Below are 16,812 nucleotides of genomic sequence, written 5' to 3'. Positions count from 1 at the left end.
AATGATACCGAGGAATGCTCTTACCTGTTTACGACCATTGGGGTTGTCCCTGGCAACTAGTGATCCATGGAAGTGTCACTAGGCTCCCTGAGTCTAAGAAAGCCTCCATCTAGTACCCATTGACATGTATGTGGCACAGTTGTGTTTCAACTTATTCAGTGTCTGCATTTGTGGTGCAGACAGTCTTGGCATATATTGACACCCAGTGAGTAAACCCACCAGCCGTGGGTTCCGCCGTCAGGGAGCTGTTGGCAGCCACATGATCTGGTACTAGGCACCACCATCACCTGAAAGTGGTGGCACAGCTAATCCTTGAGACCAATTTAGGGGCACTGATCTCCTGCCACCCTCAATCCGGGGTACCCCCTCAGTATGGGCTCAGTTCTGAATGTCCCCAGCAGAGGGACATGACCCTTTCCCAGGCTCCTGGGCTTGCAGGAGTCGGCGTGATAACCGCAGTAGGGCATAGTCCTGTTCAAAGTCCTGGGTGGCTGTACTGTATAATGCTCAATCCGGCTAACCACTTGGTCTAGGTTACCTAGGTTCCCTTGCCCTACCCAACACTGCATGGCTGCTGGCAGAGTTCACATCTACCATTTGGGCTGGGCACAAGGTCTCAAGTGGCTGGAGCCACTTTTTGACTAGCTGCAACAAGTCATAAGCCAGAGATGTAGCGGGTCGGGTCTCCACAAAAGACCACTGGTACACATGTTGTGTACAAGTGTTAACCCCCAGTTGGGCAAGGATCTCACCTTTGAGTTTCCCACAGTGGTGGGCATCCTCCTGACTGAGGTCAAAGTAGACCTTCTGGGTATCTCCTATCAGATACGGGCCAAAATTTCAGCACGATGGGAAATTGGCAAGCTCTCCTGCTCCGCTGTGCATTCAAATGTGGCAATGAAAGCTCCCGTGTCGTCCTCGGGACTCATCTTCCTCAGCGCTAACCTGAATTTGTCCCAGGCCTCAGAATGAATCGGAGTCGACAGCAGGGTCATCTCCCTCAGAGCTGCAATCTGTTGCAGAATCAGGTCATTAGTAGTGTTGAGCGATACCTTCCGATATCAAGAAGTATCGGTATCGGATTGGATCGGCCGATATCCCAAAAATATCGGATATCGCCGATACTGATATACGATACCAATGCAAGTCAATGGGACACAAATATCGGAATGTAAATAAGCCCTTTCTGTCCTTCTACATCCTGTTCCGGAGGGGGGAAGTGTGGGCGGTGCGTGGGCGAACACTGTGCGTGTCTGTGTGTGCAGGCGGGGTCTGTGCGGGCCCGCCGGGGATCTGTACGTGCATCTCGGGGGTCTGTGCGGGCTGCCGGGGGTCTGTGCATGCCTGCCAGGGCTCTGTGCGGCCTGCCGGGGCTCTGTGCGTGCCTGCCGGGGCTCTGTGCAGCCTGCCGGGGCTCTGTGTGGCCTGCCGGGGCTGTGTGGCCTGCCGGGGGTCTGTGCAGCCTGCCGGGGGTCTGTGCGGCCTGCTGGGGCTCTCTGCGTGCCTGCCGAGGCTCTTTGCTGGGGCTCTGTGCGGGCTGCCGAGGCTCTGTGTGGACTGCCGAGGCTCTGTGCGTGCCTGCTGGGGATCTGTGCGTGCCTGCCAAGGCTCTGTGCGGGCTGCCAGGGCTTCCTGAAGCCTGCCGGGGCTCTGTGCAGCCTGCCGGGGGTCTGTGCAGCCTGGCGGGGGTCTGTGCAGCCTGCCGGGGGTCTGTGCAGCCTGCCGGGGGTCTGTGCGTGCCTGCCGGGGCTCTGTGCAGCCTGCCGGGGCTCTGTGCAGGCTGCCAAGGCTCTGTGCGTGCCTGCCGGGACTCTGTGCGGGCTTGCCTGGGCTCCGTGCGGCCTGCCGGGGTTTTGTGCGTGCCTGCCGGGGCTCTGTGCGGGCTTGCCGGGGCTCTGTGCGGGCTTGCTGGGATCTGTGCGGCCTGCCGGGGCTTTGTGCGGCCTGCCGGGGCTCTGCGGGCTTGCCGGGGCTCTGTGCGGGCTTGCCGGGGCTCTGTGCGGCCTGCCAGGGCTCTGTGCGGGCTTGCCGGGGCTCTGTGCGGGCTTGTCGTGGCTCTGTGCGGGCTTGCCGGGGCTCTGTGTGGGCTTGTCGGGGCTCTGTGCGGGCTGCCTGGGCTCTGTGCGGGCTTGCCGGGGCTCTGTGCGGCCTGCCGGGGCTCTGTGCGGGCTGCCGGGGGTCTGTGCAGGCTTCGTCAGATGGGATTACAAGTCCCATCGGACGATGCCTGTGACAGTGATTGACACATTAGCCAATGATGGGACAGTAGTAGTCCCATCATCCGGCTAATGTGTTGAATGTAAAAAAAAAACAAAACATACATACAACATACATACTACATACATTACATTCATACATTACATACAATACATACATACAGTACATATAACAGAGTACATACTCACCATTACTTGTCATTTTGATCCCCGAATCCAGTGTCACCTGTAAAACATGTTAAAGTAACAAACAACCAATATACTCCCTGTCCGCAGAAATCCACGACTGTCCCACGACGATCTCTCATGGAGAACGGCAGCATCAGCTGATGTGACCGCTCTCCAGGTGCTCCAGGAACACAATGACGGGAGGAAGGGATCCTTCCGCACTGTATTCCTCTGCCGCTGTAAAAAAATAGTCCCTAGTCTCACTTTTGGCATTGCTGTGTGAGAAATGTTCCCATGCAGCAATTGCCATAAAGTGAAACTTTGTCCTAAGGTAACCTCTCAGGGATGCACTGCAGGAGCCATTGTCTCCTCTCAGTGTCTCACTGAGGGTCCTATAGAGCAGTGACATCATCCAATGTCACTGTTCCATAGGGGAGATCGTCGTGGGACACTCGTTATTAATTGGACTACAGCGGACAGGTAGTATACGGTTTATTATTTTACATTTTTTGCAGGCGCTGAAGTATGGTAAGTATGGTTAAATGAAGAATATAAAAATACTTTTTTCCTAATGTGTGCGTGTTTTATTAGCCTAGGCTTCTTATTGACGCCTCTCCATTATTAACTCGGCTTAATGTCACCTTACAATAGCAAGGTGACATTAACCCCTTATTACCCCCTATCCCACCGCTACACGGGAGTGGGAAGAGAGGGGCTAAGTGCCGGAATTGGCGCATCTTACAGAGGCGCCATTTTTGGGACAGCTGCAGACTGGTATTTGTAGCCGAGGGGGGGGGCAATATCCATGGCCCCTCTCTAGGCTATGAATATCACCCCGCAGCTGTCTGCATAGCCTATCTAGCTATAAAATATAGGGGACCCCACGTCATTTTTTGGGGTGGTCCCCCTATTTTAATAGCCAGTAAAGGCTACGCAGACAGCTGCGGGCTGATATTCACAGCAGGCTACAAATATTGGCCCCCGGCATTCCCCCTCTGGTGAAGAAAATTGCGTTTCCATTTTTTTTTTTTAATTCAACACTCATTAAGGAATCTTTCCCACTTGCATTGGTACGGGTCCGTTGCTATGTGTCGGGCCGACGTACCGACGCACGTTGTGAAATTTGTGCACGGCGTGGGCAGCGGATGCAGTTTTTCAACGCATCCGCTGCCCATTCTGAAGTCCGGGGAGGAGGGGGCGGAGTTTCGGCCGCGCATGCGCGGTAGAAAATGGCAGACGCGACGGAAATAAAAAAGTTCACTTAAATATTTTTTCGTGTCGACTGTCCGCCAATACACGATGGATCCGTTGCACGACGGACGCGACGTGTGTCCATCCGTTGCGATCCATCGCTAATACAAGTCTATGGGTAAAAAATGCATCCGGCGAGCACATTTGCAGGATCCATTTTTTCCCAAAATGACGGATTACGACGGATTGCTAAAAACGCAAGTGTGAAAGTAGCCTTAGAAACATCGGCCTTTGTATTATATATCTATGGATATATCTATCTATAGATATATTTATAGATAGATATATCTATAGATACATAGATGTATATATCCATATATCTGGCTGCTTTCACACATCTATGTATCTAAGACGCCTATCCATTATTAATCCAATAGTAGGAAAGGGTTAATAAAACACGCACACATGAGGAAAAAAGTATTTTTATATTCTTCATTTAACCATACTTACCATACTTCAGCGCCTGCAAAAAATGTAAAATAATAAACCGTATACTACCTGTCCGCCGTAGTCCAATTAATAACGAGTGTCCCACGACGATCTCCCCTATGGAACAGTGACATTGGATGATGTCACTGCTCTATAGGACCCTCAGTGACACACTGACAGGAGACAATGGCTCCTGCAGTGCATCACTGAGAGGTTACTAGAGTTCAAAGTCTCACTTTATGGCAATTGCTGCATGGGAAAATTTCTCACACAGCAATGCCAAAAGTGAGACTAGGGACTATTTTTTTTACAGCGGCGGAGGAATACAGTGCGGAAGGATACCTTTCTCCCGTCATTGTATTCTTGGAGCCCCTAGAGAGCGGTCGCATCAGTTGATGCTGCCGTTCTCCACGGGAGATCGTCGTGGGACCCTCGTGGATTTCTGCGACAGGGATTATATTGGTTGTTTGTTATTTTAATCTTTTTACAGATGACACTGGCTTCGGGGAACAAAGTGACAAGTAATGGTGAGTATGTACTCTGTTTTATGTACTGTATGTCTATATGTATGTATTGTATGTATGAATGTATGTAGTATGTATGTAGTACGTATGCAGTATGTAGCATGTATGTAGTATGTAGTTTGCAGCACTGTACGCGGCCGTCCGGTCTCAGGTTGCTATGCGATCAGGGCCTGCGGTGACGTCGCGGTCACATGATCGTGATGTCACAAAGGTCCTTATCGCATAGCATCTTTGGAACCGGACCGCCGCCTGCAGCGCCGAGGAGATCGGGACGTCAGAGGGTGAGTATATCATTATTTTTATTATTTTTAACATTACTATTGATGCTGCATATGCAGCATCAATAGTAAAACAAGTGCAGGATTAAACCCGCAGCGGAACCCGCAACACAAACCGCGATAAATCTGCAGGGATAACCGCAGCGGGTTTGCCCTGCAGATTTATCAAATCCGCTGCGGGAAAACCCGCGGGTTTTCCCACAGTCCCCTTCCTACGTGTGCCCATAGCCTAACTGTTTTATTTCCACACCTTTGACTTACCCCTCTGTGCTACGAGCACTCCTGGTATCTGACAGTAGACCTCCAGACTACCCTGTTTCACAGCTTACCCATGAGTAGTGACCAGCATCACTCTGGTCTCTTTTAATGCTTCCGATTATTCCTTCTTTTTGGGATTGTTACTGATTGTACAGTGAGAATTTTGTTTAGCAAAATATCCCATCCTTCTTGGACATTTCTATCGTTTAGAACATCCAGCCATTGAACCTTTCTTATGCTGTTTCTGAGTCTATTAAAATCTGCCTTTCTGAAGTCCAATCTGAAAGTCTGAGTTATCCAAAATTCGAGGATATCATTATTGTTGCCTCCAAAATTCCCAGCCACCTTTACTTCCTCAACCATTTCCTCCCTGTTGGTAATTGTTTTTTTTGTTTTTTTATAATACCGCCATATGCCCATTTTTTAAAGTTTTTTTTGTGTCCAACTTCTTTAATAGCATATATGATATTTATTACCAAATATGTGATTAATTCATTACAAAAGCATTTTTTTCTCATCAGCTGTAAGCCAAATTGCAATGGGTAAAGTTACTGTTAAAGAATCTATGTAAATTAATATTTACAAGTTAACTTACAGACAAGTGGGTAAAGGCACATTCATCTCCCAAAATGGAATAGTCGGTTTTGGAACAGTTAGTTGCTTTTATTGTAAAAGTGACCATGTATAATTCTCCTTTAAAACCCTACAGAGTAAAGAACAGATATAGTTAAATGATCATATCAATATGTTTATAATTAGCAGTTTAATATCATCATCATGCATACAGACACACCTAGAATAAAACACTCTGATTGTGTTCATAATATCCATTTTGCTCAATATGTTATTATTTCAAACCAAAACTCCGAATCTAGTGCCGAGTGCCTCTCATACCATCTCTATTCTCCATAATATTCATATTTATCACAAAGTCTCAGGTTTGCCATCTGGTTATAACTTACTTTAACCCCTTAGTGACCGAGCCAAATTTTGAAATCTGACCAGTGTCACTTTATGTGGTAATAATGGAATTCTTCAACAAATCCCAGTGATTTTGAGGTTGTTTTTTCGTGGCACATTATAATTTATGATAATGGTAAATTTAGGTCAATATGTTTGGTGTTTATTTATAAAAAAAAATATAACAAATTTGACAAAAATGTAAAAAAATGTGCAATTTTCAAACTTTGAATGATTATCCTTTTAATCCAGATAGTCATACCACAGAAAAACCTTAATAAATAACATTTCCCTCATATCTGCTTTATATCAGCTCCATTTGTAAAATGTTATTTTATTGTGTTTGCCTTTTAAGGAACTTTAAAAAATGTAGCTGTCATTTTTCATTTCTTCAAGGAAATGTACAACATTTATTTTTAGGGACCCATCCAGGTTTGAAGTGACTTTGAGGGTCCTATATATTGGAAACCCCCCAAAAGTAAGGCTATGTTCACACGTTCCTGATTTCCCTCCTTTTTTTTCAGGACTAAAAACCGCAGCTTTTGGCAGAAAACGCAGGTCCTTTTTTTGGTGCTATTTTGGTGCGTTTTTGATGCGTTTTTTGATGCATTTTTTGATGCGTTTTTTGATGCAGTTTTCTATGCAGAGTCTGTGTGTTTTCTAGGAAGTTTTTTTAGGGTTAAAATGGCTGAAAATACCCTAACCCTACCCCTAACCCTACCCCTACCCCTACCCCTAACCCTACCCCTAACCCTACCCCTAACCCTAACCCTACCCCTAACCCTACCCCTAACCCTACCCCTAACCCTAACCCTATTCTAACCTTAGTGGAAAAAAAAAATTCTTAATTTTTTTATTGTCCCTACCTATGGGGGTGACAAAGGGGGGGGTCATTTACTATTTTTTTTATTTTGATCACTGAGATAGGTTATATCTCAGTGATCAAAATGCACTTTGGAACGAATCTGCCGGCCGGCAGATTCGGCGGGCGCACTGCGCATGCGCCCGCCATTTTGCAAGATGGCGGCGCCCAGGGAGAAGACGGCCGGACGGACACTGGGAGGCCGGGTAAGTATAAGGGGGGGAGATGAGGGCACGGGGGGGCGTCGGAGCACAGGGGGGTGGCATCGGAGCATGGGGGGGTGGGATTGGGGCACGGGGGGGCAGCCACACTGCAGCGGTTCTGCACCACAAACCGCAGAAAACCCGCAGATATTTTTTTCATTTGCGACTTTTACTGCGGGTTTGACCTCACAATGGAGGTCTATGGGTACAGAACCGCTGCAGTTCCGCAAAAAGATGTGACATGGTACTTCTTTTTTACCGCGGCTATTCAGCGTGGCTTTTTTCGCGATTTTCCGCAATGTGGGCACAGCAGTTCCTGTTTTCCATAGGGTACATTGTAATGTACCCTGCATGGAAAACAACTGCGGACCCGCAGCGGGAAAATCGCGGCGATTCCGCATGAAAAAAAGGATGGTGTGAACATGGCCTAAAACCATTTAAAAAACAGCGTCCCTCAACATATTGAAAACTGCTGTCTGGTAGTTTATTAACCCTTCAAGTGATTTTCAGGAATTAATGTAAAGTGGCATGACAGAAATGAAAAATTTTATTTTTACCACCTAAATGTCGCTAACTTCTGAACAGGTCACTGTAGCCAGGAGACTTTAAGGCCCTATTTGGCCATAAATTGCCATAGCAAACATAAGGACCACACAGTCATGATCTCTGGGTGCCAATGGGGATAAATAGGAAGCCCCCACACTCTGTTAACCATTCATATGAGGTAATCACTTTTCACAGCAGCATTTAAGGGGTTAAACAGATATGGACAGTGCCAACGTTGATAATGGCTAATGCAGCAAGTTGTCAGCTATAGTGGACAGCTGACAGCTGCTGGATTGCCACCTGTATGGGGATGCTATTTTCTTATATCTCAGGTCAGTAAAAACATGTATCAGCGGTCATTAAGGGGGTATAAATCAAGTTTTTTTATTTTTATATTTTTTAAAGGTTTTTTGTATATTTATTTTTAGTCTCAATGTTATCTATATTTTAAAAAAATCCTAAAATCTTGAAGCTTTCCCACTGTTCACTTATCCTCAAAGTGTGCCTAAAGAAATGAAACATGGCCCCTATAAGGGAAAGCAATAAAACTAATCACTATGGCTCTGATTTTTTTGGCAATGGCTTCAGAGGTGCTGGGCAGCTCCTTGTGTATCAAATATGTGCTGTTGAAGTGCCTGACCTCTCATGCTGGGGATACAAGTCAGATTCCCTGTACATGACAGGGCATTGCTGGAAAACCTGTGTTAAAGACTACTGAAGGCAGGGGAGACTCCTGAGTGTAATCAGCAGCTGTGCCAGGAGATTGTAGAAGAGGCAACTTTTCTGGAGCGCTGACGTCCATGGCTGGATAAAGTGTGGGAGTCACTGTGGCAGCCGTGATCAGGAAACAGCCGTGATTATAAATAAAATCCAGTGTCGGACTGGGGTGACAAGGGCCCACCAGTAACATTGACTTTGCGGGGACCCATTTTTTCACCTGCATGCAAATATTACATTACCCTCATTCACAAATTTACCTATATATCTATATAATAATAAACTGGGTAGTTTGATTAGTGAATGATGAGATGCTACTTTTTTCTGTACAGAGTGAATCAAGTGAATACAGCCTGCAGTGATCCTCAACCTACTGAACAGCCGCACAGCCAGCTCTTCCCTCTCCTAGTGTATCCTCACCCACCCCCTGCAGACTGTGAGCCCTCGCGAGCAGGGTCCTCCCTCCTTATGTACTCGTGTGCCTTGTTATCTGCTGATGTTTAATGTATTTGTCTATATTTGCCCCGTATTCACATGTAAAGCGCCATGGAATAAATGGCGCTATAAAAATGTATAATAATAAATAATAGTAAAGTGAATTATGTCACATACAGCCCATACAGTGGTATTAGGTCCCCAGATCTGCACAGGGGCCCACCAGGGGATTCCCCTGTTACCCTATGGGCCAGTCCGAGCCTGATAAAACCTGTTGGATAGCCACTGAGATGGTCTATTGGAGAGTTGTTGAGACAGCCTTCAAAGGAAAAAAAAAAGAATGTGATCCCAGGTTACAGGAAGGAGTGTAACCTAGATGAATGTTTGTGTGTGGCTTATTCAAGCCTTTTCTTCATCGAAGCAAGCTAATCAGTGTCTGGGGTCATTGCTGGTGGGTTGGGTTTATTTTTGCCAAAGAATGAGAAAAGAAATGTCAGGGAGCTAGGACTGGCTAAAAAAAGTTTTCAATCTGGGCAGCTGGTTGCCATGATTTTGGAAGTTCCTAGCTAGAGCCCATCATTAGAGGTGCTGCTGGATCTGTTGATTGCTCTGATTACAGATAGGCTGCCCTATGCATACTGCATGAACCCTTTAGTGACAGAGCCAAATTTGTACTTAATGACCAAGCCAATTTTTACAATTTTGACCACTGTCACTTTATGAGGTTATAGCTCTGGAACGCTTCAACGGATCCTGGTGATTTTGAGATTTTTTTTTGTGACATAATGTACTTCATGTTAGTGGTAAAATTTCTTCAAAATGACTTGCGTTTATTTATTAAAAAAAAAAAAAAAAAAAGGGAATTTGGCAAAAATATTAAACATTTTGCAATTTTCAAACTTTTAATTTTTGTGCACTTAAATCAGAGTCATATCATGACAAAATAGTTAATAAATAACATGTACATCAGCACAATTTTGTAAACAATTATTTTGTTAGGAAGTTATAAGGGTTAAAAGTTGACCTGTGATTTCTAATTTTTCCAACAAAATTTTATAAAACCATTTTTTTAGGTGTAAGGGGGATACAAAGACTGGTATACACCCCTACCCCTTTAAATACATCCTGGTTACTGCACTGTGTTAGAATAAGTTTGTTTAACCCCTTAGTGACAGAGCCAATTTGGTACTTAATGACCGAGACAATTTTTACAATTCTGACCACTGTCACTTTATGAGGTTATAACTCTGGAACGCTTTAACGGATCCCGCTCATTCTGAGACTGTTTTTTCGTGACATATTGTACTTCATGTTAGTGGTAACATTTCTTCGATATTACTTGCGATTATTTATGAAAAAAACTGAAATATTGCGAAAATTTTTAAAATTTTGCAATATTCAAACTTTGTATTTTTATGCCCTTAAATCAAAGAGATATGTCATGAAAAATAGTTAATAAATAACATTTCCCACATGTCTACTTTACATCAGCACAATTTTGGAAACTAAATTTTTTTTTGTTAGGGAGTTATAAGGGTTAAAAGTTGACCAGCAATTTCTCATTTTTACAACACCATTTTTTTAGGGACCACATAACATTTGAAGTCATTTTGAGGGGTCTATATGATAGAAAATAACCAAGTGTGACACCATTCTAAAAACTGCAACCCTCAAGGTTCTCAAAACCACATTCAAGAAGTTTATTAACCCTTTATGTGCTTCACAGGAACTGAAACAATGTGGAAGGAAAAAATGAGCATTTAACTTTTTTTTGCAAACATTTTACTTCAGAACCATTTTTTTATTTTCACAAGTGTAAAAACAGAAATTAAACCATACATTTTGTTGTGCAATTTCTCCTGAATACGCCGATTCCACATATGTGGGGGTAAACCACTGTTTGGGCGCACCGCAGAGCTTGGAAGTGAAGGAGCGCCGTTTGACTTTTTCAATGCAGAATTGGCTGGAATTGAGATTGGATGCCATGTCACGTTTAGAGAGCACCTGATGTACCTAAACAGTGGAAACCCCCCACAAGTGACACCATTTTGGAAACTAGACCCCTTAAGGAACTTATCTAGATGTGTGGTGAGCACTTTGAACCCCCAAGTGCTTCACAGAAGTTTATAACGTAGAGTCGTGAAAATAAAAAATCGCATTTGTTAACGCAAAAATGATCTTTTTGCCCACAAATTCTTATTTTCACAAGGGTAACAGGAGAAATTAGACCACAAAAGTTGTTGTGCAATTTCTCCTGAGTACGTCAATACCCCATATGTGGGGGTAAACCACTGTTTTGGCGCACCGCAGAGCTTGGAAGAGAAGGAGTGCCGTTTTACTTTTTCAATGTAGAATTGGCTGGAATTGAGATCGGACGCCATGTCACGTTTGGAGAGCCCCTGATGTGCCTAAACAGTAGAAACGCCCCACAAGTGACCCTATTTTGGAAACTAGACCCCCCCAAGGAACTTATCTAGATGTGTAGTGTGAACTTTGAATGCGCAAGTGCTTCACAGAAGTTTATAATGCAGTGTCATAAAAAAATATATATATATTTTTCCACAAAAAAGATTTTTTAGGCCCCAAGTTTTTATTTTCACAAGGGTAACAAGAGAAATTGGACCCCAGAAGTTGTTGTCCAATTTATCCCGAGTATGCTGATGCCCCATATGTGGGGGTAAACCACTGTTTGGGCGCACGGCAGAGCTCGGAAGGGAAGGAGCGCCGTTTTGGAATGCAGACTTTGATAGAATGGTCTGTGGGCGTTATGTTGCATTTGCAGAGCCCCTGATGTACCTAAACCGTAGTAACCCCCCACATGTGACCCCATTTTGGAAACTAGACCCCCCAAGGAACTTATCTAGATGTGTGGTGAGAGCTTTGAATGCCCAAGTGCTTCACAGAAGTTTATAATGCAGAGTCGTGAAAATAAAAAATATTTTTTTTTCCACAAAAAAGATTTTGTAGCCCCCAACTGTTTATTTTCACAAGGATAACAGGAGAAATTGGACCCCAAAAGTTGTTGTCCAATTTATCCCGAGTACGCTGATGCCCCATATGTGGGGGTAAACCACTGTTTGGGCACACGGCAGAGCTCAGAAGGGAGGGAGCACCATTTGACTTTTTGAGCGCAAAATTGGCTGTCGTGTTTGGAGACCCCCTGATGTACCTAAAGAGTGGAAACCCCCCAATTCTAACTCCAATCCTAACCCCAACACACCCCTAACCCTAATCCCAACCTGATCCATAATCCTAATGGGCGTTCCCCCGAGGAAGCAATTTTGCGAAACGCGTGTCGGGGCCTCCCTTTCCACGTATGGTAGCAGGTTGGTTCTCATATCTATATTTTTACATGTGCAGTCTCTTTACTACATGGAATTTCCTTTTGTATTTCTACCTATATGTCACTCTCATTGGACTACATGGTGTTTGTTCAGTGACCAACATATAGAGGCTGCATCTTGCACCTTATTGTAACATCATTATGTATATGAACCTCTCTTGATCCAACTTAGTCTATGAAGACACAAAAGAGAGTAGTAAAACCAAAAACACTCAGTTTGAAAAAATGTTGCAGTAATCCGCAAGTGCTAGTAAAAGATGTAAAAAACAGGGTATTTGGTTGATACGTTTTTTGCAAAAAATGTATACTAAGCTGCTCTACCAATCTTCACGGTATACCCTTATCAGAGCAGTCCTAACTAATGTATGCAATCCCTATCTGATGTATTTAAAAACCTGATCATCTGTATATAACCTGTGTGAACAGGGTTCAGAGAGGAAAAATCCATGTGTGCATACAGGGTAGAACAGCTTTTGTGCAGATAGCCCAAGAGGAGTGGTGGAACTCCCCAGTCTTGTAGACACAAGAGAACAATTATGGAAACAGGAACACATGGGCTACTTGCACAGTGAACAAGTCTGTATGATCATGTTCACACACCACCAAGAAACCTGAAGACACAAAAGAGAGTAGTAAAACCAAAAACACTCAGTTTGAAAAAATGTTGCAGTAATCCGCAAGTGCTAGTAAAAGATGTAAAAAACAGGGTATTTGGTTGATACGTTTTTTGCAAAAAATGTATACTAAGCTGCTCTACCAATCTTCACGGTATACCCTTATCAGAGCAGTCCTAACTAATGTATGCAATCCCTATCTGATGTATTTAAAAACCTGATCATCTGTATATAACCTGTGTGAACAGGGTTCAGAGAGGAAAAATCCATGTGTGCATACAGGGTAGAACAGCTTTTGTGCAGATAGCCCAAGAGGAGTGGTGGAACTCCCCAGTCTTGTAGACACAAGAGAACAATTATGGAAACAGGAACACATGGGCTACTTGCACAGTGAACAAGTCTGTATGATCATGTTCACACACCACCAAGAAACCTGAAGACACAAAAGAGAGTAGTAAAACCAAAAACACTCAGTTTGAAAAAATGTTGCAGTAATCCGCAAGTGCTAGTAAAAGATGTAAAAAACAGGGTATTTGGTTGATACGTTTTTTGCAAAAAATGTATACTAAGCTGCTCTACCAATCTTCACGGTATACCCTTATCAGAGCAGTCCTAACTAATGTATGCAATCCCTATCTGATGTATTTAAAAACCTGATCATCTGTATATAACCTGTGTGAACAGGGTTCAGAGAGGAAAAATCCATGTGTGCATACAGGGTAGAACAGCTTTTGTGCAGATAGCCCAAGAGGAGTGGTGGAACTCCCCAGTCTTGTAGACACAAGAGAACAATTATGGAAACAGGAACACATGGGCTACTTGCACAGTGAACAAGTCTGTATGATCATGTTCACACACCACCAAGAAACCTGAAGACACAAAAGAGAGTAGTAAAACCAAAAACACTCAGTTTGAAAAAATGTTGCAGTAATCCGCAAGTGCTAGTAAAAGATGTAAAAAACAGGGTATTTGGTTGATACGTTTTTTGCAAAAAATGTATACTAAGCTGCTCTACCAATCTTCACGGTATACCCTTATCAGAGCAGTCCTAACTAATGTATGCAATCCCTATCTGATGTATTTAAAAACCTGATCATCTGTATATAACCTGTGTGAACAGGGTTCAGAGAGGAAAAATCCATGTGTGCATACAGGGTAGAACAGCTTTTGTGCAGATAGCCCAAGAGGAGTGGTGGAACTCCCCAGTCTTGTAGACACAAGAGAACAATTATGGAAACAGGAACACATGGGCTACTTGCACAGTGAACAAGTCTGTATGATCATGTTCACACACCACCAAGAAACCTGAAGACACAAAAGAGAGTAGTAAAACCAAAAACACTCAGTTTGAAAAAATGTTGCAGTAATCCGCAAGTGCTAGTAAAAGATGTAAAAAACAGGGTATTTGGTTGATACGTTTTTTGCAAAAAATGTATACTAAGCTGCTCTACCAATCTTCACGGTATACCCTTATCAGAGCAGTCCTAACTAATGTATGCAATCCCTATCTGATGTATTTAAAAACCTGATCATCTGTATATAACCTGTGTGAACAGGGTTCAGAGAGGAAAAATCCATGTGTGCATACAGGGTAGAACAGCTTTTGTGCAGATAGCCCAAGAGGAGTGGTGGAACTCCCCAGTCTTGTAGACACAAGAGAACAATTATGGAAACAGGAACACATGGGCTACTTGCACAGTGAACAAGTCTGTATGATCATGTTCACACACCACCAAGAAACCTGAAGACACAAAAGAGAGTAGTAAAACCAAAAACACTCAGTTTGAAAAAATGTTGCAGTAATCCGCAAGTGCTAGTAAAAGATGTAAAAAACAGGGTATTTGGTTGATACGTTTTTTGCAAAAAATGTATACTAAGCTGCTCTACCAATCTTCACGGTATACCCTTATCAGAGCAGTCCTAACTAATGTATGCAATCCCTATCTGATGTATTTAAAAACCTGATCATCTGTATATAACCTGTGTGAACAGGGTTCAGAGAGGAAAAATCCATGTGTGCATACAGGGTAGAACAGCTTTTGTGCAGATAGCCCAAGAGGAGTGGTGGAACTCCCCAGTCTTGTAGACACAAGAGAACAATTATGGAAACAGGAACACATGGGCTACTTGCACAGTGAACAAGTCTGTATGATCATGTTCACACACCACCAAGAAACCTGAAGACACAAAAGAGAGTAGTAAAACCAAAAACACTCAGTTTGAAAAAATGTTGCAGTAATCCGCAAGTGCTAGTAAAAGATGTAAAAAACAGGGTATTTGGTTGATACGTTTTTTGCAAAAAATGTATACTAAGCTGCTCTACCAATCTTCACGGTATACCCTTATCAGAGCAGTCCTAACTAATGTATGCAATCCCTATCTGATGTATTTAAAAACCTGATCATCTGTATATAACCTGTGTGAACAGGGTTCAGAGAGGAAAAATCCATGTGTGCATACAGGGTAGAACAGCTTTTGTGCAGATAGCCCAAGAGGAGTGGTGGAACTCCCCAGTCTTGTAGACACAAGAGAACAATTATGGAAACAGGAACACATGGGCTACTTGCACAGTGAACAAGTCTGTATGATCATGTTCACACACCACCAAGAAACCTGAAGACACAAAAGAGAGTAGTAAAACCAAAAACACTCAGTTTGAAAAAATGTTGCAGTAATCCGCAAGTGCTAGTAAAAGATGTAAAAAACAGGGTATTTGGTTGATACGTTTTTTGCAAAAAATGTATACTAAGCTGCTCTACCAATCTTCACGGTATACCCTTATCAGAGCAGTCCTAACTAATGTATGCAATCCCTATCTGATGTATTTAAAAACCTGATCATCTGTATATAACCTGTGTGAACAGGGTTCAGAGAGGAAAAATCCATGTGTGCATACAGGGTAGAACAGCTTTTGTGCAGATAGCCCAAGAGGAGTGGTGGAACTCCCCAGTCTTGTAGACACAAGAGAACAATTATGGAAACAGGAACACATGGGCTACTTGCACAGTGAACAAGTCTGTATGATCATGTTCACACACCACCAAGAAACCTGAAGACACAAAAGAGAGTAGTAAAACCAAAAACACTCAGTTTGAAAAAATGTTGCAGTAATCCGCAAGTGCTAGTAAAAGATGTAAAAAACAGGGTATTTGGTTGATACGTTTTTTGCAAAAAATGTATACTAAGCTGCTCTACCAATCTTCACGGTATACCCTTATCAGAGCAGTCCTAACTAATGTATGCAATCCCTATCTGATGTATTTAAAAACCTGATCATCTGTATATAACCTGTGTGAACAGGGTTCAGAGAGGAAAAATCCATGTGTGCATACAGGGTAGAACAGCTTTTGTGCAGATAGCCCAAGAGGAGTGGTGGAACTCCCCAGTCTTGTAGACACAAGAGAACAATTATGGAAACAGGAACACATGGGCTACTTGCACAGTGAACAAGTCTGTATGATCATGTTCACACACCACCAAGAAACCTGAAGACACAAAAGAGAGTAGTAAAACCAAAAACACTCAGTTTGAAAAAATGTTGCAGTAATCCGCAAGTGCTAGTAAAAGATGTAAAAAACAGGGTATTTGGTTGATACGTTTTTTGCAAAAAATGTATACTAAGCTGCTCTACCAATCTTCACGGTATACCCTTATCAGAGCAGTCCTAACTAATGTATGCAATCCCTATCTGATGTATTTAAAAACCTGATCATCTGTATATAACCTGTGTGAACAGGGTTCAGAGAGGAAAAATCCATGTGTGCATACAGGGTAGAACAGCTTTTGTGCAGATAGCCCAAGAGGAGTGGTGGAACTCCCCAGTCTTGTAGACACAAGAGAACAATTATGGAAACAGGAACACATGGGCTACTTGCACAGTGAACAAGTCTGTATGATCATGTTCACACATCACCAAGAAACCTGAAGACACAAAAGAGAGTAGTAAAACCAAAAACACTCAGTTTGAAAAAATGTTGCAGTAATCCGCAAGTGCTAGTAAAAGATGTA

General features: G+C 43.3%; 1 protein-coding gene across 2 annotated transcripts in view; it reads right to left on the bottom strand.

Annotated features, from left to right (window-relative positions):
• KNG1 (kininogen 1) overlaps positions 1–16,812 on the bottom strand; it is a 196,996-nt gene that overhangs the window by 25,989 nt on the left and 154,195 nt on the right. For both annotated transcript variants that reach the window (XM_069727230.1, XM_069727233.1), the window contains exon 8: positions 5,720–5,827. In XM_069727230.1, the coding sequence (XP_069583331.1) occupies positions 5,720–5,827 (108 nt within the window). The remainder of the gene's footprint in view (positions 1–5,719; positions 5,828–16,812) is intronic.

The sequence above is a fragment of the Ranitomeya imitator genome, chromosome 5, assembly GCF_032444005.1.
Source record: "Ranitomeya imitator isolate aRanImi1 chromosome 5, aRanImi1.pri, whole genome shotgun sequence".
NCBI lineage: Eukaryota > Metazoa > Chordata > Amphibia > Anura > Dendrobatidae > Ranitomeya > Ranitomeya imitator.
This window is presented reverse-complemented; position numbering and strand designations above follow the sequence as displayed.